The sequence below is a fragment of the Zootoca vivipara genome, chromosome 3 (genome assembly GCF_965207765.1).
Source record: "Zootoca vivipara chromosome 3, rZooViv2.hap1.1, whole genome shotgun sequence".
Classification (NCBI taxonomy): Eukaryota; Metazoa; Chordata; class Lepidosauria; order Squamata; family Lacertidae; genus Zootoca; species Zootoca vivipara.
In genome coordinates this window covers 4,031,735-4,058,688 of record NC_142586.1, presented here as the reverse complement: position 1 = coordinate 4,058,688, position 26,954 = coordinate 4,031,735, and the positions used below count along the sequence as shown (strand labels likewise).

General features: G+C 43.6%; 1 protein-coding gene across 1 annotated transcript; it reads right to left on the bottom strand.

The window, feature by feature from the left end:
- Positions 1–317: 317 nt before the first annotated feature.
- Positions 318–26,004, bottom strand: MEP1A (meprin A subunit alpha). Its single transcript, XM_088667103.1, has 15 exons — positions 25,929–26,004; positions 25,824–25,877; positions 21,113–21,139; positions 20,949–20,996; positions 16,134–16,174; positions 15,956–16,031; positions 14,505–14,622; positions 13,368–13,543; positions 10,521–10,742; positions 10,209–10,355; positions 7,898–8,113; positions 6,435–6,908; positions 3,995–4,168; positions 3,035–3,227; positions 318–514 (listed from the first exon to the last, which is right to left on the bottom strand). The coding sequence occupies exons 1-15, from the start codon at positions 26,002–26,004 to the stop codon at positions 370–372; spliced, it is 2,187 nt and encodes a 728-aa protein (XP_088523229.1). The 3' UTR covers positions 318–369.
- Between the last annotated feature and the right edge of the window lie 950 nt (positions 26,005–26,954).

Sequence of the window (26,954 nt, the reverse complement as noted above, 5' to 3'; positions counted from 1 at the left end):
CCAACTTTGGAGAGGTCTCCTCCGGCTTCTAAACCAGGCACCTAATATCTGTCTCGCATCTCCAGAGACTCTGCTTGCACAAGGAAATCAACAGAGCTCCAACAGAGGCCATAGTCATGTTTCATGCTGCATTGAGATTCTAAAGGCAGTTATCTGTTATGTCAAGGTAAACCAAGACACGGAATTGGGACCTTCTATCACCTCCCTGTTTGGCCTCCAGCTTTGGAGCACATGGCTGAGGTGACAGGAGGTTATCATGTTATCACTTTCACATAATTCAGATGATTGAGTCCTGGTGAGTTGGAATTACAACAAAATTCACAGAAAGTATGAAATCACTGTAAAACCAGACTCTTGAAAAAAGGAAGACTATTGCCTAACTACCGGTAATAAGGAAACCATAACTATGGTTAGTGCTATAGCTCCAGCAGCTAACAGACCAAGGGTGTTCCAATGGACATGTGTCACCTGGCATCTCACTCCTGTGTAGAAGAAGAGGTAGCTTGTAGCACACCTGTAAAAAGAAGAAGGGGAAATGTCCATTTTGGAGCTTGGATTTTCTCCCCATGACAATTTAGAGCAGCTGAAGTGCAAATGAACAGTGTAATCAGGAGGCTTCTTTGAAGACTCTTCAGGGACAACATGGATGTGAGCTCAGGAATTCCCAGTGGAAGAGCATTTGGAGCTGCTGCGTTGCCTCAAGGAAAGGTTAGCCTCCCTGCCCCTTATTAGTCTTAAAGCCCAGCCCAGAAAATGTGTCACCACCACAATCCCAATAGGAGCTGTGACCTAATGCATGTCTCCATGTTCAGAGCAACCAGAGCAACTGCCATTGCCTATGTTGACCTGCTTCAAAGACTGTCAAGGTTTTAGGGACAGAGGTAAATGCTAAATTAAGAGCCTGAAGGGTGGTGGCCTGGGGCCTTTAATAGCTGCATGCTATTTATTACTGTTATAATTTATTAAATTTATATACCGCCCTTCATCTGTAGATCTCAGGTAGGAGAAAATTCAACAGGTGTAGCTTCTGGTGACACTGCTTCATGGAGAAAGCTGTACCTATGCTTCTAAAGCGCACACGGAGCAGCCTTCCTCTGCATGGGGGGGGGGCTAACTGGCACCCCATGGGCCAAGGCTTTTTGTGTGTTTGGAAAGACCCATATAAATTTGTAATTAAGAAACCCCCTTAAATTATTGACTGCTCCTGTGATGCCACAAGGTTTTATGTGCCACCCCCATGGTCCCTGCAATTTTTTTTAACAGACTGCTCCAATAGATCCCCTTTGTGATACTAAAAAGTGTTTTGGGACACTTCCTTTGTTCCTTAATAAAAAATAAAAATAAAAATAATTGCTGCTTTTTACTGACCATGCATCCCCTGCTGCAGTACAAAAGGCTTTTGTGCCCAAATTTTCTGCCCACATCTGTCCAATTAATAATAATAATAATAATAATAATAATAATAATAATATACATTTCTTTTATACTTTGGCTATGCCCACTTGGCATGCAGCTCTCGGAGAGAGGACCATGGCTTAGTGCAGCCCTCAGCTGAAGAAAGCCCCTTCCCTATCCAAGTGCAACATCAATGGGCTGGAATTTTTGCAAGAAAAGCAAAGGCAAAAATGAGGATGATGATGATGATGATGATGATGATATAATATTATTTATACCCTGTTCATCTGGCTGTTATGTGGTCTCGGCAGCCAGTCCCAGTCACAAGTCTGGCTGCCGCATTCTGGATTAGCTGTACTTTCTGGGTCACCTTCAAAGGTAGCCACATGTAGGGCGCATTGGAGTAATCCAAGTGGGAGATAACTAGAGCATGCACCACTCTGGCGAGACAGTCTGCGGGCAGGTAGGGTCTCAGCCTGCGTACTAGATGGAGCTGATAGACAGCTGCCCTGGACACAGAATTGACCTGCGCCTCCATGGACAGCTGTGAGTCCAAAATGACTCCCAGGCTGTGCACCTGGTCCTTCAGGGGCACAGTTAACCTATTCAGGACCAGGGAGTCCTCCACACCTGCCCACCTCCTGTCCCCCCAAAACAGTACTTCTATATTGTCAAGATTCAACCTCAATCTGTTAGCCGCCATCCATCTTCCAACCGCCTCCAGAAACTCACACAGGACCTTCACCACCTTCACTGGTTCTGATTTGAAAGAGAGGTAGAGCTGGGTATCATCTGCATACTGATGAACACCCAGCCCAAACCCCCTGATGAGTTCTCCCAGCGGCTGCATGTAGATGTTAAAAAGCATGGGGGAGAGGATGGAACCCTGAAGCACCCCACAAGTGAGAGCCCAGGGGTCTGAACACTCATCTCCCAACACCACTTTCTGGACACAACCCAGGAGGAAGGAGAGGAACCACTGTGTAACAGTGCCCCCAGCTCCCAACCCCTCTAGATGGTCCAGAAGGATGTCATGGTTGATGGTATCAAAGGCCGCTTTGAGATCTAGCAGAACTAGGAAACAGCTTTCGCCTTTGTCCCTAGCCTGCCAGAGATCATTGACCAGCGTGACCAAGGCAGTTTCAGTCCCATGATGAGGCCTGAATCCTGACTGGAAGGGATCCAAATGGTCTGCATCCTCCAGGCGTGCCTGGAGTTGTTCAGCAACCACTCGCTCAATCACCTTGCCCATGAATGGAAGATTTGAGACTGGGCGATAGTTGGCCATATTGGCCGCATCTAAAGATGGTTTTTAAAGAAGCGTTTAATAACCACCTCTTTCAGCAGGTCTGGAAAGGCTCCCTCACAGAGGGCTCGCTTTTATGAGCCAGGATGGGCAAGGATCAAGGAGACAGGTGGTTGGTTTCACTCGTGACTCGTCCAAGCAGCCTGTCCACATCCCTGGAGGTAACAGATTGGAATTGGTCCCATGTAACTTGAGTAGACAGGACTCTAGCACTCCCCCACCCCGGCCCTGCTCCCATGGTGCAGTCGACCTATGAAATTGTTGTTGGTGTTGTGATCTAATCATGTGGCACATAAATGAGAAAGAAAGAAATGTCATGAAAGCATGGGATACCTGCAGCTTGTTTTTCCTTTTAGTTTTACACAAGTGCCATCATTTTGGCACGGATTTGGGTCACACTGTTCTCTCAGGTAGGACTGCCAGTCTTCCAGAGAGGCTGATCTTTTTTTCCGTTCCAGGGAGACATTCTGATCCATAGGCCATATTTCTGGGAAAATGTGTTCCGTCTTCTTGAGATGTGTTAGATCTTATTCAGAAAGAGAGAAAGGACTGGTCCAAACAAACATGGCACATATTTTTCAACCAAAATTTAAATGAAAACTTACACCTACTAATTTATTTAATTTTATTTAAAGTAGCAGCAAAAAACCCCCAGCATGCATAGGTTAGGTTAAAATGATATGAAATGAAAATTGTAACTAGGCTGAGCAATGCAGACTAAAATTAAATGTCTTTGTTAAATGTTGAAAAGAAGTAAATAACCTTTATACACAATCGTAATTTTCTCATAAAACACTAGCTGGCTGTTTGTAAGAATCCTAGTCCTCAATTGTGGAGGGTGGGGGGAGAGAAGCCCAAACATAGAGAGAAGCTGGAGCCATTTGTTATATATAATACACACTCTATTGGATAAAAATCTATGTATATAAATGAGAACAGTGATGCACATTGCTTAATTTCTAAAAATGAGACTTGTAAGGAGCTACCTGAAATTCATATCCCTTCCCTGGAGGTTCTTTCTGCTAATCCCAGATATGTGGCTACTCAGTGATGAATGAAAAACATTATGTACCTGTTCACTTATACTTTTTTTTTACTATTACTCTTCAGAGTAGATCCCAGGAACTGAAAACTAGGTTCTGTTGAATCTTAGCTCTAATGGAGCCCCCCAAATACTTTACTGTTATTTCCTGTTCCTTACTTTAGAAAGAATAACTTCCTGTTCTTTGTTTTTAATAAGTCAAAACTGAAAAGACTCTGCTTTCCATCTTCTAATAGAGTCTGTTTCCATACCTTCAAACTCTGCAAAGATAATAAGATCATCATTTTTCAGATAATTCCTTCTTCTTAGCTGTGCATGGGACACAAATTTGCTCCATCCTCGATCTCTGCTCCGGCTGCATTTGCATGAAGGATCAAATTTTCCCAGAAGAGAAGGCTTTCCCCATCGGGAAGAATCGTTTTTTTCTACAAAATAGTACAAATTATGCAGTAACATTGTTTGCTCTCTGTACACAAATTCTAAATTAAGTCGGTAATCCTATTACTGACTATAGTCGTGGTGATTGTGTCCAGGAGCACCAGGAGCCATGGGAAATTGCCCTCCCCAGGCTTTCCGGCATACTTGCTCCCTCGGAGGTTTCCTATCAAATGTGACTTGAAACGCAGTGGGGAAAGCAACCTCTGCCTTTTCAGCTGCCAATGTGCACATACCCTACTTTGGACTACTGCAATGTTGCCTGTGTAGGGCTGCCCTTGAAGGGCATTCAGAAACTTCAGTCGGTCCAGGAGGCATCAGCCCCGATGGCTGACAGACACTGGTCTGTGATCCACTCGGCGAGGAGCTGCAAGGATTGCAATCAATTTAGATTCTAGGCTGACTTGGAAGTGCTGCCTTTGACACTTAAAACCCCAAAGTAATCTGGGACCTGGATACTTGAGGCTTTGTCACGAGTCCCCATGACACCAGAAATTTGGTGGGCCTTCCGTTTGAGTGTCTTCCCTGTGACACCAGAAGCCAGCTCACTTTCAAAAGGAAACGCATGCCAACCACGGACAGTTTTTCAAAGCAGAGCTGTCCTGCCTTCCCATCTTCGCAGGCTCATACCCTAAGGTGACCAGATTTTTTTCCAATGAATCCAGGGACACTTTTCAACTTCCTACTAAATAGATGGGTTTTTTTTGTCAGGGGATTGATTTGTAAATCTGGGGACTATCCCTGGGAAACGGGGACGTCTGGTAACTTTTTAGAATAATTAGATCTCTAACAACTTGAGATGAACAGCCAAATTAAAATATGAATTCGACCCATAGCTGTGAGGCATTTGCGAGCTTTTTTGCAGAGAAAGTCTTGCTGCTCTGCCGTGACCTCCCTGCCAATTTGGATACAGTAACAGAACTGGAGGCCCCTTGACTGTCTTTGAGTCCAGTATTGGACCACTTCGATCGGATACTCCCTGCTGATGTAGTCAGATTCCTCCGAGCTGGAAGGCCCACCACTTGCTCCCTTGACCCGTGCCCATCTTGGCTGATCATAGTGTGTCCAGATGAGGTACGGGCCCTCCTGGGTGAGATCATTAACTTGTCCCTTGGCACGGGGACTTTCCCAGGCGAGTTGAAGGAAGCAGTGGTGCATCCGCTCTTAAAGAAAACATCTCTAGATCCTTTAGATTTTTCCAATTACCTCCCGGTTTCAAATCTTCCATACCTGGGTAAGGTAATTGAGAGAGCGGTTGCCGAACAGCTGGGTAGATTTCTGGATGAAACATCTGCTCTAGATCCATTTCAGTCCGGCTTTCGCCCTGGTCATGGGACTGAGACAGCTCTGGTCGCCCTAACAGATGAGCTCCGTAGACAGCTGGATCGAGGTGGGTCGTGACTGCTGATTCTTTTAGATTTGTCAGCAGCCTGGACCACCTCTCCTGGTATGCCCCATGGAGGACCTTAATGTCCACAAATAACAATATTTTGGAGATCCCGAGCCATAAGTTGGCTAGATTGGCCTCAACTAGAGCCAGGGCCTTTTCAGTATTGGCCCCGACTTGGTGGAACGCACTCTCACTGGAGACCAGGGCTCTGCGGGATTTGACATCTTTCCACAGGGCCTGCAAGACGGAGCTGTTCCGCCTGGCCTTTGGGTTTTGATTTGGGCCATTTTAAAATGAGGCTGCATTTTAAAACAATTTTAAAATCTAAATTGTATTTTAATCTGCATTTTAATCAATTTCTTTCTTTCTTTTACGTTTTATTGTAACTTTATTGATGTCAGCTGCCCTGAGCCTGGCTCTCACTGGGGAGGGCGGGGTATAAATAAATTATTATTATTATTCTTTTTATTCTTATTCTTATTCTTAATTATCATTATCATTATATTGCTTTCAGTTGCTTTATGTCCTTCAAATGTCATAGTATTATTATTACCTGAAGGTATCAATGTGCCTTAAAGGAAGCATTTTACACCAAAGATTTGTTCCAGTTACAAACTTGTTTCCATGAGGTTTTTTTAAATCACAGTTTATGCTTCATTCCCTGTCTCCCTGGATTGTTAAAGAGCAAATTCATCCTTTGCTGAATTAACAGCACACAAATAAAGAATTTTACTCTCAGCATCTTCTGTGACATTTGCTTGTAATCTTGAGCAAAAGCTCCGGCATTTTGTATTCCAGCATCTCAGGGAGGGGAAAACATTGAACCAGTCACTGCCCTCTTGCCTTATCAGGCAGAAGCTACCTACCTGGCAGGACCTGTGATTCATCTGTTGTGAAACTCCTTTCAATGGACCTGCTTTCCTTGACATTGGGATGCTGGTCTAGCACCTTGATGGTCACCTGCCTGTTCAGAGCTGGCCACTCGAGAACACCATCGTTTTCTCCACTGGCCAGGTGAAAAGAAATCCGTGTATAGTTTGCCAAAGCAGAATCACTCTGGCCTCTGGGATACAATGTTAGGCCATAACCATAGCCTTCAGAGCTGTAAAACCGGGGGCTGAACATGGCATAGCCTTCGGGGGCAGTTCTAAGAAGATGAGAGAAGTTGCGAATAAGCCAGACCGCACTGGGGCACTGGGTTTCACTCAGGGTGAGGTCATCAATGAAAATTCCTCCAGATGAGTCATCAGGATTGCCTTTTAGGCCATGGAAGAGATACCGGAACTTTTTATTATTTTTCAGAGTCACATGGGCAATTTTCCAGTTATGGTCGCTGTCTCCTATGGGAAGGAAAGACAGACACTGTGACTTCTGTGTTGGCATATGAGAAAGATGACCATGTTGGCGCTCATATCACAGATTGGTGTGGAATTCGTCTTAAAAAAACAAAAACTAAACACCTGCACATTATTGCTGAAATTGGCCAAAAGAGACTCCTGCCCCCCAAAATATGCAGAAGTGGAATGAACCAGAAATTATCTGAATCATTTATCCCTAAAACCTACTGTATTTGCTGATAGCAAAATTGCTATTAATTGCAAAAACACAAGTTATTTCCTAGAACCCATTGCTGCTTGACTCCAGCTCTTAGTAATGCTGTATTAATCTAGAATAATTCACACACGTTAGTTCTCTTCAGATGCCACTAACAGAGGCAGTAAACTGATGAGGGGAGAGCAGGAAGAAGCAGTTTGCCTCTGTGGCCAAATGGAAGGTGGTTGTCTGAAGCAGGGACCCTTTTCTGTGCATTTCAAAACCCTGGAAAATCTGGTGAAACAGACACTTGCACAGTCTTTATGAAGGATGTTGCTCATATTTCCTACATCTTTTTCCTGTGCAGGAGTTATTCGTGAGTGAGAATCTGCTCCAAATATATGCCCACCAAAGTCCTTGGCCATTGCAGTCACTGCCAAAAGGATATAAAATCTTGCTGTGGTCTTAAAACAAGGTACAGTGGTACCTCGGGTTACAGATGCTTCGGGTTACAAACTCCACTAACCAGGAAGTGGTTGCTCCAGGTTAAGAACTTTGCCCCAGGATAAGAATGGAGTCGGACACGAAGAGTCGGACACGACTAAACAACAACAAGAATGGAAATCGCACGCCAGCAGCGCAGTGGCAGCGGGAGGCCCCATTAGCGAAAGCACGCCTTAGGTTAAGAACCATTTCAGGTTAAGAACGGACCTCCAGAACGAATTAAGTTCTTAACCCGAGGTACCACTGTATGCTGAGAACACTCCAAAAATCTTTCACTGGTTTTCAACATTACCTTGAAATGTTTTGACTTTAACCAGCTTACGGACATTTCCGGTGCCATCATCCTTGATCACCTGGATGAAAAGCCTGTCCCAGAGGCTTCCTGTCATTTTGAAGAAGAACTGGAGACACTGGTTTCTCCTCTTTGGGTACAGAATGCGGGATTGTAAGATCGCTGTTTCGCCTCTCTTCCCAAAACTGGTGTTAAAGTACATGAAATAGCCGGCATCTGTGGAGAAGAAGCTAGCGCTACTGAAGGCGCATCATGCATTACTATGCATATGCTACCTCTTAGAACCATAGAATCATAGAACTGGAAGGGACCACAAGGATCATCTAGTCCAACCCCCTGCAATACAGGAATCTTTTGCCCAATGTGGGGTTTGAACCAGTGACCCTGAGATTAAGATTCTCATGCTCTACTGAATGAGCTATGTACAACCTGAATCACAATGTCTGTAATTTTTTATCACTTACAAATTCTGAGAATTTTATTATAGCTGGGTTCCAAAAAATTGAAAAAACTGGCCACTTAGGGGCATATCTGCTTCGTGGTATTAAAATGGCTGAGCAGTCATTGGCTTTCCAAAGAGTCCTGGGTACTATGGCTCTTTGAGGGGCTAAGGGTCTCTGTTAGATTCTTCTTACCAAACTAAGGCTTCCAAGACCCTCATTCACTTCAGTTAACTATCAAAAGGAATGCAACAAATATTGGCAAGTTCTGTGTTTTTTCCTTCTTCTTAAATTGTATGCAATGAAGGCTGCAGCCCTAAAGCCATCCAAGGGCTCTTGGATGTGACAAAAGGGCTGCTTTGCTGACAGAGAGGCAGTGACTTGGCCATGGTCAAGGTCAGGTTGGGTGTGTGTGTGTGTGTGTGTGTGTGTGTGTGTGTGGAATAGTAGAGAATCTACAGAATCCTCGTCCCCCTGCCACCCTTGCTAAATGGTTCCTCAACTATGCCATCCCTCAAGCAGATGTGGTCAGTTCTGCCCTACTGGCTGCAATGTGAGGGGGGCGAACTGGGAGACAGGTGACTAAAGGCCCCCACCCCTACCTCACCACTGGTAGGGCTTAAGCCACTGGCTAGGCTCTGGAAGTGGAAGTAGCCCCACAGATCTGAAGTTCAGTGAATTCTATCAAAGGGAGGAGGCAGACAAAGAGCCGCCAGGAAGCTTCCCTGTATTCCCTTCTCCCAGTATCACCCAGAATGGAGTCCTCCTCCTGCAAGACTATTCTCTCCCTTGCTTCTCCTTTGTGGAGTCAGGTTTCTGTCCTTTTATTCTTTTGCACACAGGTTCTATGCAAAACAATAAATTGATGCAAATTTGGCATCAAGAAGTCCAATTCTTTCACTTGGGGAATGAACAGGACACCCTGCTGCTGACACAAATGTGGTCCTTCTCCAACACCACAAAAACTTCACAGGGAGACGCTGCATTAAAGCTGCAGGACTCCAGCTCCTTAAGTGGCCTCGTTCAATTCCTTTTCGCTTGAATGATGAACACAACATAGAAGTGCAGAGCTGGAAGCAATTGCTCCTGTTGCAAATGCTCCTTACGTTAGTTTTGCACACTTTAATTGACTAGTCTCAGGCTATTCTTAGGAAGTATAAAATGTAACTACCGGAACCGCTGTCCAGATTAAGGGCTCATTTGGCATGTCTTCCACTTCACTTTGGGCCATGATGATCGGAAGCTCGGGAAAATGGCAAAGCCAAGAGTTGTGACGCAGAATCATAGAATCATAGAGTTGGAAGAGACCACAAGGGCCATCCAGTCCAACCCCCCTGCCAAGCAGGAAACACCATCAAAGCATTCCTGACAGATGGCTGTCAAGCCTCCGCTTAAAAACCTCCAAAGAAGGAGACTCCACCACACTCCTTGGCAGCAAATTCCACTGCCGAACAGCTCTTACTGTCAGGAAGTTCTTCCTAATGTTTAGGTGGAATCTTCTTTCTTGTAGTTTGAATCCATTGCTCCATGTCTACTTCTCTGGAGCAGCAAAATACAACCTTTCACCCTCCTCTATATGACATCCTTTTATATATTTGAACATGGCTATCGTATCACCCCTTAACCTTCTCTTCTCCAGGCTAAACATGCCCAGCTCCCTAAGCCGTTCCTCATAAGGCATCGTTTCCAGGCCTTTGACCATTTTGGTTGCCCTCTTCTGGACATGTTCCAGCTTGTCAGTATCCTTCTTGAAATGTGGTGCCCAGAACTGGACGTACTTTCCACTGAGTCAACAGGAGATAATACAGTGATCAAATCAAGGAGCACAGAACTGGTCCCATAAAAGAAGGATGGGGTTGTCCCCAGTTTACCTTTGCAGCGTCCAGAGAGGGTATGGTCTTGTTCTCTGGGGCTGCTCTTCTTATGAATCCAGTTGGTATCTCCACTGGTTTTCTCAACCAGGCCACATATATCAGCCGACTCAAAATCACACTGGTCCAAAAGGGTGACACTTCTCGCTGGGGCAGGAGGGGAGAGTAAAAATACAGAAAGAAATATTTAGAAACAAAAGAGAAGCGCCTTTCCCATTTCCATTTAACAAAGGCATTTAATCAGTTTTACTCAAAGGCAATGTATTCAGTTTCACTCTGCAAATTCAACTTCACTGTCTCATCATGACTTACTGCAGTTGTACATTTGATTGAGTCTTTCTAGGTCAGAAGTGCTGAAATCCAAGCGTTGGCCAATAATGTTATTAAATTCTGGTATTTTCGTAGTAATTGTTTTTAAGCTTTCATTTTTACTAAATGAAGATGGGCCATAGTGCATGATGGATTCATAATCATATGGAGTATTCAAGTCTGTGATATCGTCCTCATCCCTTTTCTTAAAGTTGTACTTTTGATCTGCATGCAGAATAAACACCACACAGTTAACTTTCTGGTTGCGCTCAAAGGACTTGCAATCCATGCTCTGCCAGGTGACTTGATTATGGAACAGGATGCCATGATTTCATCAGGGCCATGGCTGCCACCTTCGACTTGTAAGATGACGGGGGGGGGGTCACCCTCTGAACAAATATATGTAGAAAAATTATGACCTCAACTAATGTGTGCTACTTAAGAGCATGAACTATGTTGCTTGAGTTCACAGTTTCCAATCTCTCATCAACCATCAACTCACTGCTGTTACCTCTTACGAGAAAGCACTGTTTTTCAAGTGCAGAGGAATAGGCATGAGAATGTCACACCAGAATGTTTAAAAAAGTGCACATGGCTTTTACAAGAAAAACCTATAAGCAGGAATCTAATACACATCAGCCTATATTTTTACCAAGGTTTAGGGTTTTTCCAAATCTTTCTAAATTGCCCAAGGGTTTGGTTGTTTGTGGCAATGAACATTCAGTTACAAGTGGCCTTGGACTGCTGAAAGGAGCCAAACTTCTCCTTCTACAAATCTTGGCTCCCTTCAGCAGTCCAAGGCCACTTGTAACTGAATGTTCATTGCCACAAACAACCAAACTCTTGGGCAATTTAGAAAGACCCTCCCACAACTGGGCATGCTCAAAAGATCTGAGAATTTTGACTACCCAAAGATCAATTCCATTGTCAGGGGACAAGACATTTCGCCCTGCCCCCATGAATATTTGAGTCCAGTTCTTATAGAATCATAAAAACAGTAGAGTTGGAAGGGACCTTGAGGGTCATCTAGTCCAGCCCCCCAGAAATGGCGGAGTCTCAGCTAAAGCATCCATGACAGATAGCCATCCAACCTCTGCTCAAAAGTCTCCAAGGAACAGGAGTCCACAATCTCCCACTGTCCAAGAGCTCTTACTGCCAGAAAGTTCTTCCTGATATCTAGTCAGAATCTCCTTCCTTGTAACTGGAAGCCATTGTTTTTTGTCCTACCCTCCAGAGCAGGAGAAAACAAGCCTTCATTTTGATCTATAAAATATGTTCCCTTGCACACCTTGCTCAAATACAAACCAGGTTTAAATGCCTGTCTATTCAGATAGAGGCATGGGCAAAGTCAAGATTTATACGGGGGGGGGGGGGGCAGAACCAAGCTATCTGTGACACAATTGGTCAGTTAGTTAAATATTTTTATTTATTTACTTTCTTTACTTATTTTTAGCTGTAAGCCACCTTGAGTCCTGACAAGGAAAAAGGTGAGGTGTAAATAAACAGTATTTTAAAACAGGGACAGCCAACATGGTACCCTCCAGCTGCTGTGGGCTACAACTCCCCTTGTGGCCAATAACCAGGAATTACTTTTCTATAATGATTCCAGGATAATGAAAAGTTCTCATTTTTAATTGTCACTAGCCAAGGCATGAATGTACTTTAATTAAGCTAAATAGGGATTAATTGTGTTGCAAATGTTGCAAATAATAATAATTGTATACCACTTCATCTGAAGATCCCAGGGCCATTCAATTTTGTTTTTAATTTAATTTTTGGTAGTTGGTTATGGTTAATCACTAAACTTTAAAAAAAAACAAATGACCATGAAAGTAACAAATTAGTTCTTGAAAACATGTGCATCATACATATATAATAATCAGAGAATTGCGATTGTCTGTTGAGTTACGCTTAGGAGAAACCCTGGTTTTGTGGGTATATAATGTGTGATGCGGGTGGCGCTGTGGTCTAAACCACAGAGCCTGGGGCTTGCTAATCGGAAGGTCGGCGGTTCGAATCCCCGCAATGGGGTGAACTCCCATTGCTCGGTCCCAGCTCCTGCCCACCTAGCAGTTCAAAAGCACATCAAAGTGCAAGTAGATAAATAGGGACCGCTACAGAGGGAAGGTGAACAGCGTTTCTGTGCGCTGTTCTGGTTCGCCAGAAGTGGCTTAGTCATGCTGGCCACATGACCCAGAAGCTGTCTGCGGACAAACGCCGGCTCCCTCGGCCTGTAGAGCGAAATGAGTCACCCGCGACTGGACCTAATGGTTAGGGGTCTCTTTACCCTTTACCTTTTAATGTGTGAATATTACAGTATATTTAGGAATATATGTAATTAAAGGCATTTACAAAATATCTCATACAGTATTATACTTTTACATTGTTGTAACCCATCCTGGATAATAATAATACCACCTAGGAAGATAGACAATTGGAAAGCCATTTCAGTAGCTTCAAAATTCTTGACAATAAACCGTTTCAATTGTTCTAACTTAGGCATAGGCAAACTTGGCCTTCCAGATGTTTTGGGACTACAACTCCCATGACCCCTAGCTGACAGGACCAGTGGTCAGGGATGATGGGAGTTGTAGTCCTAAAACATCTGGAGGACCGAGTTTGCCTATGCCTGTTCTAACTGCTGAGCATGCATATGTATATTCTCTTGAATGAATGTTTGGAGTTTCATACAACGCAGAGGAACAATATATAGCACCAGAGGTGAAATCAACCCCCCATCTGTTCTCCAAAGTATGTGTCTTTACCCCATTTCACCTGGCATCTGCAGGAGGAATTTAATGTCTTCAGGAGAAACAATATCCCAATTCATTTAAGGGCCTGAGCACCAACCTGGACGCACATGATCCCACCATATCTTGACATAATCATCTCGGTCTGCCCGTGTCTGCTCATGGATACGTCCCAAAGCATGTGAGATCTCATGAGATATGATGCCTTTGGTGTCACATCCTGCACCAACAGAAACATTTTGGCCTCCCTTTACATTTCCAATTTTAGACCAACATCTGAAAAACAAAAATGAAAAGTAAAGGTGCTTGGCAGGGATAAACTTTCAGCTTTTCATTCTGGACAACACTCTTTATACATGGAAATCAATAACAATTTGTAACTACTTTTGACTACACCTTTTAAATTAATTTTAATTATGCATTTTCCTTTCCATTCCCTCTTCTTTTTGTATTAAGCATTCATAGGGCCAAATTGCATGTAAAATACAGGTTTGTTTGTTTTTAAAAGCACAAAACAAATAGTGATGGGTTGTATCAAGGCCAACTCCTGTCATCTGGCTTTGTTGAATCATAGAATTGTAAAATAAAAAAAATTCCTTCAGTAGCACCTTAAAGACCAACTAAGTTTTTATTTTGGTATGAGCTTTCGTGTGCATGCACACTTCTTAATGTGCATAGAATTGTAGAGCAGGACATGGGTCCCAGGGTCATCTAGACCAACCCCCCTGCAATACAGATGCGGTAGCTCAATAATCTCTGGCAGGCGGAGTCCTGTTTGGCTGAATCCAGCAGCCAGACTCTTTTTCCTCTGGACCATGCTTCCTCCCACCATCCGCACATCCCCTTCATATCAGACTATCTGAAGGGCTGGAGAGACCTCTTTATGTCCTCTGCAAACTCACTCACTCCCTGGCCCTCCTTCTGCCTCTGCCCTTTTATCGTTCCTCTCCATTTTTCTTTTTCTGTGAGGTTGTGAGCACACAAGACCCACCCTGCCTTTAGAGAATGATTCTTTAGCAATGATTCACAGCCAATATTTCATAAGCTTCCATCTCTTTGGAAGAAACTGGAACAATTTGATTCACTGCCCCTTACCTAAATGTCTCTGGAAAATAAGGCAAACATTCTGTGGTCTTACGGCAGTGGAACACGCTGAAGTGCAACCTCTGAATAAATGTGTTTTTAATTAAAAAAATTAAAAAAGAAAAACCCCAAGCACCAATGTGTTTTTACTTACCCATCTAACTTCTGAAATATTATATACGACTGCTCCCCATTATATGGTTTGAAATCCACACAGGATTTTAACTGGAATCCTTCAAGCGTTTTAAGAATTACCCCTTTGGCATTCAGATCTTTTAAAAAAAAGCAGTTTATGAAAAATCAGTTTTGCCACTATCAATCAATCAATCAGTCAGTCAGTCAATCAATCATTTTTATTGTTTATAGCCAATGGCCATCAGAATACAGTATGAGCACAAATCACACAGCTACAAAACAAAATGCACCAGACCAGGACAAATCTACACTAGCTTTATCTTTCTGAAAACTGGAAGGGATGGCCTTAGCTCAGTAGCAGGGCATGTGCTTGGAATGCAGAAGGTCCCAGGCCCAACCCCTAGTGGCTTCCCCAGGTGGGGATGAGGCCCACTGCCTGAAACCTGGGGGAGCCATTGCTGCCAGTCAGTGTGCAATACTGAGCTCAATGGACCCAGGATCTGCCTAGGACAGGGGTCGGCAAGGTTTACCTTGCCTGGGCCAGATCGGTCCCACGGAGATCCCTCCGTGGACTGGATTGCGCTGGATCGTGTGCATGCACGCACGAGCGAGCGAACGTGCCCGTGATTTCCGGCACCGTGGAAGCGAGCTGGGACTCGCTGAGCTGGCGGCTTGGTTCTGGGGTTGCCTGTGGGCTGGTTAAACAGCCTCCATGGGCCACTTCTCGCCCATAGGCCACCCATTGCCGACCCCTGGCCTAGGATATAAGACAGCTCCCCATGTTCCTATGATTACTGCAGCTTAAAGAGGGACATCAGATTACCTTTAAGTAAAAGGCAGGGAAATGGAGTGACCAACTCCCAAGAGACTGCAATCTACTCACAGAGTTAAAAACTGGCAGTGATCTACCCCCTTTTGGGGGGTTCAGGTCAAAGTTGTTGAGCTTTTCTTAGGAAGGAAAGCCCTGTTTTGGAGGGTTCAGGTCAAAGTTGTTGGGCTTTTTAAGGGAGGAGGAAAGCCCCATTTTGGGGGGGGGGTGCAGCACTTTTTTTCGGGGAGCCAAAGTTATTTAGCTTCTTTGGGGGGAGCCAGTGATCTACCAGTTATCTACCATAGATGTCCAGTGATCTACTGGTGGATCACGATCTACCTTTTGGACGTGCCTGGTTAGAGGAACTGCTTAACAGGTTGGGTTATTTATTTGTGCAGGTATAGGGATCTTCTGAGTCATAGAATCAAAGGATTGTAGTGTTGGAAAGGACCCCAAGATTCATCTAGTCCCAACCCCTGTGCAAATGCAGGAGGCACAGCTAGAGGAATCACAATGGATCAGGTAAAATAAAAAAATCCCTTCAGTAGCACCTTAAAGACCAACTAAGTTTATATTTTGGTATGAGCTTTCGTGTGCATGCACACTTCTTCAGAAGTTTTAACCTCAGCAGTATTGTAGTGATGCAAATGTTGTATTACCAAGGCTGTCAGCCAGAATGAATGGAATAGGGAACTGCCATCGGTAAGCCTCATCTTTGAGTGCACTACGGCTTCTCTATTGAAAATGGAGAAAGGTTAAGATCAGATGCTTTACCTTTGGGCACACAAATAAGAAGAAAAATGTACGACTTAACACAACAACAACAACTACACTTACAGGCAGTACAATATCCCCCTGAAAGAGGGTGAGTCCAGCAGCTAGAAGGAAGAGAATAAAAAAAGAGTTGGCCTAATCAAAATGCAAAAGATGATTCATCAGATATTTAAAATAATGTGTTCACTCTTTGAATATGCTTACTATAAAGACTGACAACATGACTAACACCTCTATTCAAAGCTCACCAAAGTAATACCTGCAACATGGCCATATCATTTAGCAACACAGCTTCTAACAGCGCTTCTCCTCCTTCCTAGCCAACCTTCCCTGCCAGGTCCTGACTGCTTCACATTTCCTTCCAAAGGACTAAAGAAGGTCTTAACTGGAAATGCCATTTCTGTGCGTGTTCATAATCTTCATTTCCTACTCAGAGTACCACTCTTCCTTTCAAAGGTAAGTGGTTTTGCTTTGTTTTGTTTTTATTTTGCTTAAGAAGGGGGTGTGGGAAACACACACACACACACACAGCTTTTGTTGAAAAGCTCAAAAATATCTGAAATGTTTTTAAATGGGAGAAAAGAAACACATTCAGGGCTTCCGGTTCAGCGCCAGCGCCGATCGGCGGCGTCCCGCCTCGTCTCCGAGACGGCCCGTCTCTGCTAGGAGTGGGGAGGGCAGCGAGAGCGACGCTGCGCCCCTTAGAACCTCGGGAAGGGCATCCCGGGGGCGAATTTTGCTCGGCAGAGCCCCAATCCGGACTCCCCAACTCTCCGGCAAGCTCTAATAAGAGCTCCGGAGCGAGGAGGGTAGAAGTCGCGGGGGCCATTTTGAGCGGTAACGTTATCCTAGCGGTGAGAAGCTTCAAGCCGAAAGCGGAGAGCGCTGGATTCTTCTGAAAATAAAACGATTGGAAATAAGACTGTAAGTAACCTCACGATTTGGATTATAAAACAATTTGGACCTGGGAGAGAGGGGGGGAAAGAGGAAGCCACCCCCCCCACGGCAACATAAGAGACAGTAAATAGAAACCCGAAGCCGTAAATAGAAGATCTCAACTTAAAAGGATCCCTCAAAGGCATCAAAGAGAATCTCCCCTAAATGCAGGGTAAAAGGGGAGAGAGACTGTGGTTGTGAGTGCCCTGCAGAAAGAGGTTAAGACCAAGAAAGACCTTTCTTTTCCTCGGGAGCCGGCAGCCCAGACAACCCAGTGAGCTGATCAGGATTTATAAGTCAAATTTTATTTCTATCTTTATTTCTGGACTTTTTGGAAATTCCTTTTTGGTTTATATGCTTTTGAAATGCGAGTTCGAACTTTATTTTTAATAAGACTTGAAGAATGCAGCCAGCTTGTTAAAATGGAGTCGAGAAAATAAACTGTGACCATATTCCACCCCATGTGACAAGTTTTGACCTTGACAGGATTGAACTATGTCAACAAAAAGGTATTCGCCTGAGTTCCAGCGGACTGTTTTGACCTTAATGTGGGAAGTAAGAATAGAACTATGTCAAGAGGAGACACAACAGCAAGAGTTACAGCAACAATTCCAGATGGTGATGGCAGAATATGACTTCTTAGAGGATGAAGCTATTGAAACTGAAGAAGACGAGTGTGAGAATGACAATGATGGGGACTGTGATTTGGAAGGAAAAGATGAAGATGAGGACTGTGATAATATAACACAAAATGAAGCCCACCAGGAAAAAAATGATGATTTTACTCTACAAAAAGTCGGATGGAGTGCCTCCCCTTCGAGGGGGGCACGATTGGATTTACTGAAACTCCAGAATGCCCACAGGGAAGAGGGAAAAAATAAGCAGAGAAGAGAAGAAGCTCAGGGGTCTTGTATGGAGGCCTGGATGGCAAAAGGCTGTAAACAGGGGGTGGGGTGAAGGGAAAGTGAAGTTGTGATTATAAGGATGGATTAACAGGATTATAACTGGACTGCTGACTACGGAACTTGCTGGATTGGGGGGGTGGAGCCGGTAATCGGGGATGTAAGGTTAGATTGGGAATAGTTATAGTTTTAAAAGTGAATTGATTTTGGAAAAAGGTGAAAATATGGAGGCTTATAGAGGGGGTAAAAATTAGGCACGGGAAGAAAAAATGGGAGTTTGATTTTTCAGTGATTGGACATTAGGTGAAAATGATAATAGCTAATTTAAAAGTAGTATAAGGTATAAAGGTGTATTTTATAAAATAAGAAACTGTTGAAGATGATAAAAAAGGGAGGAAAACCGGGGAAGGGGGGAGGGTGGGGAAGCCCACAAAATATGGTTTAACAATTATGAATGGAATAAAGATTTTTTTTTGTTTTTTTTTGTATTGTCTTTTTTCTTTTTTGTCACTTTTTTCTTCTCTTTTTTCTCTTTTCTCTTTTTTTATTCTTTTTTTGGTATGACAATAGATGGTTGGATGGATGACCTCCTGCGTACTGCCCTGGTTTACTGGAGCTCCCTGGTGGCAGGGGGGGCTTTGGGGGCAGGGGAGGGGGAGGAGGACAGAAATCCAATCATAAAATGGACCATTTCTGACTGTTCACCTACGTGGGATACTTCTGTGGCAGGGGAGGACCCATGGAGGGGGGTGGGAAGAAGGTGGAAAAGGTGTTCATGTATGTATCGTCTTTTGTAATTTGTAAAATCAATAAAAATTATGTTTAAAAAAAAAAAGAAACACATTCAGAGGAGAGCTGAAAGGAGTTAACCCACGGCTAAAAGAAAACGTCCACTAGGTAAACTTCTTGAATTCTGTTGAGAATCGCCTGAAAGGGACTCTCAACAGAATTATAGGAACAGATCAGCAGGGTTTCTTACCAGAAAGGAACATGAGCAGAAATGTGAGAATTTTATTAGATCTTATAGAGTTTTTGGATTGGAACCCTGGGAAAAAAGCAGTGTTTATATTCCTGGACGCAGAGAAAGCTTTTGATAACGTAAATTGGAATTATATGAAAAAAATGATGGTGAAAGTAGGAATAGAGGGAAAATTCTTCCAAGGTATAAACGCAATATATAAAAGGTGTAGAATAGTGGGTAAGAAGGATGAAGACACAGCTCTCAAAACAACCAGCTCTTTATTCCAGCTCTGAGTCCAGACTGAACAGTAGCTTAGCCAACTGGCTTATATAGCACTCAGTAACTTGCAACAGTAACAAACTTCCCCTAGCTACCCAATCCGTGAACAGCACTCTCAATCCTTCATTTGCATGTTGTGGACCTGAGTGAGAACTGCAGTCACAGTGGGCAGGGTAAGAACTGCAGCCACGTTGGCCAGAAGGAGTACTGCAGTTAACTTAATACATAACAAAAGGCAAGTAGCGAAATTAATCATCAACGGGGAACTATCAGATGAATTTGAAGTGTCAAGGGGGACATGCCAGGGGTGCCCATTGTCACCTCTCCTGTTTGTGCTAACAATAGAATGCTTGTTAAAAGTAATAAAGGAGGATGAGAACATCAAATGGATTAAAGTTAAAAACAATTTGTTAAAAATTAAAGCATTCGCTGATGATGTAGTAACAATGGTAGAAGATCCAAAAGACTCAATAAAAAACCTTAAATTGGCGCTACTAAAATACGGAGAGGTGGCAGGACTAAAGATAAATTGAAAAAAACTAAAATATTGGTTAAAAATATAAGAGGAAAAGATGAAGAGGAGATAAAAGCAATAACAGAGTGGGAAATCGTAAAGAAAGTAAAGTATCTAGGAATTGAAATAACAACAAATAATATAAATTTATTCGAAAATAATTATGCTAAAATCTGGAAATCTATTTAAAAAAGATTTAGAAAGATGGGGAAATTTAAAATTATCATTTTCAGCGAAAATTGCGGCAATCAAAATGTCAGTTTTACCCAAAATGTTATTTCTTTTTCAAATGCTCCCTATTATAGATAAAAAAGAGGTTTTCGAGAATTGGAGAAGGGATCTAAGCAAATTTATATGGGAGGGGGGGAAAGCTAGAATTCAATTTAGGTTACTTACTGACATTAAGGAAAGAGGGGGGTGGGGGTCCCAGATTTAAAAATTCATTACGCTGCGGCAGGCTTATGCTGGGTTAAGGACTGGATAAAATTGGAAAATAAAGAAATTTTGGATTTGGAACGGTTTAGAAATTTAGCAGGTTGGCATACATATTTATTAAATAAAAAGAAAGGAAACCTAAAAGAATTTTCAGATCACGTTTTTAAAAAAGCATTATTAAAGATTTGGATGGATTATAAACACCTGTTGGAACCGAAAACGCCTTGGTGGACATCACCTTTGGAGATGACGGCCTTAAGTAGCAGAAGTTATGATAAGAAATGGCTAACATATCAGGAATTATTAATAAAGGAAAATGGGAAACTAATATTGAAACCGTATCATGAAATCAAGGATAAGTGTTCGAGCTGGCTGCAATATCATCAGATGCAGAGTCTATTGAGTAAACATAGGGAAATTGGTTTCATAGATAACAAATCTAAATTACAGGAGATATTATTAGATAATGAAAGTAAATTATTAGCAAAATTATATAGTCATTTGTTAGAGTGGGAGTTGAAGGACGAAGAAGTGAAATGTACAATGATAAGATGGGCACAAGATCTAGGAAGACCAATATACAGAACGCAATGGGACAAATTATGGAGGGAAATTTACAGCCTGTACAAATATAAAAGAGAACATGATGAAGATAATATATAGGTGGCATCTTACCCCAACACACACATCAAACTGCACACCACAGACCCACAACACCATAAAATGCAATGTTCTTGATGGAAAATAAAGGAACTGAGCAAAGTACAAAAATTCTTTTTATGTGAAAAAGAAAAGTTTTGGGGGGCTGGGAGTATGTTTATCTAAGGGGTAACCGTCTCTGTGCAACCCACCTGAATTTATTTCAGGGATGTCCTTTCTCAGTTCACCAGCATCAGCCTCTAATCAATACAAGCAATGATATTAAGTTTCAGACTTTCTTTATCCCACCACACAAAGAGAAAATGAAATAATAAATATTTTACTCTGGGCGTCTTAATGAGTTCCGGCATCTTACCATCATCCTGTAGTAAGCGGTCGACCTAAAAAAGAAGGAAAATTATTCACTGTGTTTAGCAATCACAGAAAGAGGCAATGAAGAGGGAGGAGTGTTGCTGGATCGAAACTTACTGAAAATGAGGTGCAATGTGCAAAAAGCACAGTGAGACTGAAAAACTGGAAGGCTGTACTAGTAGCCATGACAGAAAGAAACAGACCTTCTAGTCCCTTCTTGTCAATGCACAAAGCAGCTTGTTGCAGAAACACTTTTAAATGAGGCTTGGAGCTTATCCTCCCACTCCTCATTGAACGTTAACAAAACCAGCATCAGAAACATCTCAGCAAAGCAGCTGAGATGTTGAGGCTTCTCTGCGCTGCTTTGCAGAACCTCTGTGAGGGATGCTCAAAGCAAGCAGACTTCAGTTGGAATCCATCCTGAAGAAGGCAGCCAAAATATGTTCTGACTATTGCTGCCATCTCCCTGCCTGTCAGTCCCTATTCCACAAAATTAATGGAATTTAAATCTTCTACAAAAAGACTCTGATTAAAGTGGCCCCCTTTCACAGAATCATAGAATCGTAGAGTTGGAAGGGACCCTGAGGATCATCTAGTTCAGCCATGTTAGGAAGTAATAGTGAGTTCAAAGCAGTTAATGAGGACCTTTTAGATGCATGTATGTTCTTGGCGGTCTGGTGCATTTTACTTGTTTCATTTTGAAATTCTTGTAAAATCAAAATTCAATTAATATTTTAATTACAACACAGAAGCAAACAGAATCCTATGCCTACGGTATAAGATTAAATCTGAACTCAGTGTCTATTGTCGACCTCCAGTGCACTAGATGTCCTGTGAAACATGATTAAACTGGCTGAGTGGGCAGAGAGTCCCACTCAATATGTCAGCAAGTTCCCCCTTGATAGTAGGAGAGGGACTAACAGAAAGAATAATCTCCTCAGGGAGCTTGTTAATAACTACCCTGGAGCTTAAAATCAGGCTCCATTAACCACAGTGCTAAATATATAGTCCAGCTGGGGTTTTCGCTTTCCTTTATGTATCTTCAGGTTCCTTATATTCCTCTGAAACACTTTCTCCACTTTGGGCCCCTTCTGCATCCTTAGTGCACCTTCCTTCTCCTTAAAAAGTAACAGGAACACGCCCTGGTTCTGCCTGTATTTCTCTCCCTCTCTCTTCCCCTAGAATAAGACATTGTTAAGTGATTTGTCCATGGGGGGGGGGCGTAGAGGTTTGTTTGTTTGTTGAGATTATACACAGGTACCCAAATCTCTATACTTGGGAGTCTGTGGGATCTTGCTATTTCCCCCTGTCACTGATGCATCCTAGCTAGGCTCAAGATTCTGAAAATCAGAAAATCACAGTGACATATATACACACTATATACTATATAGTGTGAAAGTGCCCCATCTGCTCCAGGTTGCATGCTAACATCACAGACAGCATCTAGCAGGTAAGTTGAATGACTAATAATTAAGGCCGGCATAATACATGCAAACTCTTGTTGTACGAAACCTTGCCATACATGCTGCAGATTCAGATATCCAAACAGTCATACCTGTGGTGTGTAAAAGAATAAGCAACCTTAAACAGCCTTTTTGTGTATTGCTGGTCCACAGCAGCCAATCTGACAGAAACCAGAAGGGAGTGGTGAGGAAGGGGGTGGGGAGATTGGATGAATAATACAACTTTTTCCCCCCCCTCCCTTGTCTGCCTTTTTGAAGGTTGCAGAGGGTTTCCCCCAAGGTTTCTTTTGTCATTTTGGGATTAAAATTCTGTGGTCAGGAATGCATTATAAATTGTCCCATAGGAATCAATGGAAATCATTACCTAACAATTTCCTGAGAATGCATTGTGTTCAGATAGTGGGATCTGCATGTATTGTATTATTAGAGCACTGAGGCTGATCTGAATGTTTCATTGCTGCAGTGATGAAACACGACATACCACAAACCTCTGCTTTGAAACCTCCATGGAAGTCAAACAGCTCTTACTGTCAAAAAGTTCTTTCTCCATGTGACAGCCTTTTAGATATGCGAAGATGGCTCTCATACCTCCTCTCAGTCTCCTCTTCCCCAGGCTACACATACCCAACATCCTCAACCGTTCCTCATCAGGCTTGGTTTCCAGACCCTTGACCATCTTGATCCCCCTCCTCCACACACTTTCCAGCTTGTCAACATCCTTCCTAAATTGTGGCACCCAGAATTGGACACAGTATTCCAGGTGTGGTCTGGAATAGAGTGGTACTATTACTTCCCTTCATCTGGACACTAGACTATGGAGAGGCCTGGTCTGAATAGAGATATTGGATTCATGTCCCATTAGGCATACTAAAGCTAATTTTGACCATCTATCCCTTTAAATCCTTTTAAAAATCCCTTCCCCTTCCCTGTGGGTCATCAACAGTTATAAGGTTGAAGTGACCTCTGCTTCAGAGTCTCGGACGAAGTGTGTATTACACACGAAAGCTCATACCTAGAAAGCTTATATTTAGCTGATCTTTAAGGAGACACTGGAATGATTAAAAAATATTTTTTCATCTTTCATCTTGTTATTTATTATGACTATGTCAGATCAACACAGCTATCCCCCTGAATCTTCCTTCCTGTGTCATTGCCCCTCCTACCACTAGGCAGTGCTGCTCCTCTGTTCTCCCGGCCTCTGTGTGATTTATATATTAAAATCGCCCGGCACCAAGGGGGGTGGGGGGCAGCTGCCCCCCAATCAATAAAACTCAATAAAAATACATAACTAAATGAGCTTCTGCCCCCCCCCCAACCGCCAGCAAAAGCCGGCCCCACTGTTATGTTTTGAGCTTGGATCCTAGAACAGTAGGTAGGTTTGATCCTAGAATGCAACAGCTACTGCAGACCCCAGGAAGGAAGCAGAATCAGCCAATCAGACAGAACCCATTGTGTAAATAATGTATATAAAACCTGAGGTTGGGAGGGGGGTGTTTCATTCTCTGTTTTACGAGCTGCAATAAAGAGCATAAAATCACTATGTGACTCCGAGTATATTTCACTCGGTGAAGGATGGGATCCCTCGCGATGAGGATGGGATCCCGCTGAGCTGACTGCTGCGCACTGCACCACAGTCACTGGGGGCCACACCACTGCATCACCCCACACATCCAGGCTACAGCTCCAGGACCCAAGGTCCCAGAATGACAACAGACAGCAGCTTCAGGCCGTTCAGCCCAGCCTCAGGAGACTGGGAAGGATTCGGCACCCGCTTCCAGTTCCTCCTTGAGGAGAAGGACGTCACCGATGCAGCCAAGAAGAGGGCAACATTCTTCAGCTTCTGTGGAGAAGAAACATTTGAGATTGCCCGGGCCCTCCTCGTGCCCAAAAATATTGTGAACGTTTCCTACCACATGATAATGGAACAGCTGAAGGGGCACTTCTCGCCGCAGCCCTCGGTGGTAGCGTGTTGCAACGCCTTCTACGCAAAGCGGCAGGCTCCCGGAGAAACCATAACCGGGTATGTGACCTCCCTCCGCCAGGCTGCCAGGCTCTGCAACTTCATAGAGCTGGAGAATATGCTCTGTGACTACCTCATGGGCGGATTGAGGGACAAGAAGCTGCATCAGCGCCTCTATGCAAAAAAGGACCTGATGTTCCAGGTCGCCCTAGAGGAGGCCCTGGCAACCGAAGCGCTGAGAGGTCAGTGCAAGGGTTCCGGCTGAACTCGTTGTCCCAACTGACTGTCCACCACGAGGACCTCACTGATGACTCAGAATCCAACAGGGAGGACATGCACCAAGTCATAGAATCATGGAGTTGGAAGAGACCACAAGGGCCATCCAGTCCAACCCCCTGCCAAGCAGGAAACACCATCAAAGCATTCTTCAAAGTCAGCATCAAAGTCAGCGCACACAAGTCACACACCCACCACAACTGCCTTGGCCGGAAGAAGGGAACTGTGCAAGCTGCAGGGAGAGCCACAAGCAGAGGATTTGCTGTTTCCCCAATGCAGAATGCCAACAATGCAGAAAAACGGGCATGCATATTTGTGGTATGACAAGGTGAAGGTCCACAAAGACTTTAAGAATCATATAATTAGAAAATCATTGCATAATGTATGGATTAGATACAAAGACTTGTTAGAGAGAAAAACACCTAAATGGATTTCACCTTTAGAGGCTAAGGCATTTAAAAGACCGAATATGGAAACCAGATGGCTAAAATATAGAGATTTGTTAATAGAAGAAGGAGACCAATTCAAGCTGAAAACATATGAACAGGTGAAGAGTAAGCTTGATGATTGGCTCCAATACCATCAGATTAATGAAGTATTCAAATTGGATAGGAAAGTTGGTTTTCTACCTGAGAAGTCAAAGTTGGAAACAGAATTGCTAGAACCAAAAATATCTTTGTAAATATTGTAAATATCTTGCACAATAAAAGTCTTTAAAGACCAACTGGACTCAAGTGGAGTTACTCTAAAGTAGCCACGACGACCCTCTGACAGCGTGGTTTGGGCCACTGGGGCTAGCCATCACCGGGGTGAACTGCACTAGCTCCCACGTGGATGTGGATGCCATATGCAAAGAATTTCTGGAGGTTTTTGACGGGGTGTTGGGATGATATACTGCCCCCCCATCAGCCTACAACTAGACCCCGCCGTACGACCCATCAGGCTCAAGGCCTGCTGGGTCTCATTTGTCCTGAAACCCTGTATAGATGAGGAATTGGACCGACTCGTGGATTCCTTGCATTCCCCCCTTTCTCTCTTCTGCAGCCTTGCTTTGTCCCTCTCTTTCCCTTCTCCCTCATGTAAATGGCTCCCCCCTTCTTTTATGCATCCCGGCCCCCTGCTTTGTGCACCTCCTGCATCTTCTTCCTCCCACACAATGAAGCTACGAAGCACACGGCTCACTTTCCATACAGGCATGAAGCCACCCTCTACCCCCTGCTATGCTTCAAACCCTTCCTCTCCCCGGATTCCACCTTCAACTGCATTCCCATCATGCCTCCCGCTCCCTCCTTTTGGGCCGCCCCCTTGCCCCCCTTTCCCGTCTCCGCTCCTCCTTGCTTTTCTCCGTTCTCCCTTGCACTTAGATTAGCCCCATTTCTACGCCTTTTCCTCTCTCTGGCTCAGCAGCCCCTTTGGCACACAAACACCAATCTTCATTGCCTCCAGCCCTTTTCCTTCCTCCTCCTTTTCCCAAGTCCCCCCTTGTGTGCAGATGCCCCATTTCCATTCCTCCTCTTCATTCCCTTCATTGTGCACACTCCCAGGCTGATATATGTTGCTGTAGCTTTACAATTAACAAATTCTTCAGGGCAAGGCTGTCCGCTTCTTCAGTTTGAGAAAGTTCAGTTCAGTTGATGGGCATTGTGTGTGCATGAGTGTGTGCATGAGTGTGTGCTTGTTAATAAAATAGATATTTTAAATTACTATGTTGAATCTGGAATTTCTCATTGAAGACAACACATGGAACCAAAAGTGGAATGCATTGTGGGAAGGTATGATGGAAGAAGACTAATAGCCATTCCCCCCCCGCCCCCTTTTAGAAGTGTTTTCAAATATTTTCAGGTTTCAGAAGCTGCCCTGGATAAAACACGTTCCCATTCAGACTTCCTCTGGCTTCCGCTGGATGTTGGAAGCTGCCCTAATCTGTGCACAGAAATGCCATCTGAAAGGCAGCCTTGGAGTGGAGAAAACTTTTAAAACTCAACCTGAGCTACTCTACTACCTGGAGCAAATCTAAGCAAATTAAACTTGTGACTGTAATGGAATATTTCCCACATTTACATGTGCAGTGATACTAAATGTGGACTAAGAAAACAAAATATTCACTTTGTTGACATCGTACAATATTGTTTTCCATACCCAGCCTA

Coding starts and splice junctions, on each gene's coding strand:
- MEP1A (XM_088667103.1), bottom strand. CDS start 26,004: ATGCCTGTATGGAAAGTGAGCCGTGTGCTTCGTAGCTTCATTGTGTGG. Junction 16,032..16,133: donor AGGGGGATATTGTACTGCCT/GTAAGTGTAGTT, acceptor CATTTTCAATAG/AGAAGCCGTAGTGCACTCAA. Junction 14,623..15,955: donor CATTCTGGCTGACAGCCTTG/GTAATACAACAT, acceptor TTTTTTTAAAAG/ATCTGAATGCCAAAGGGGTA.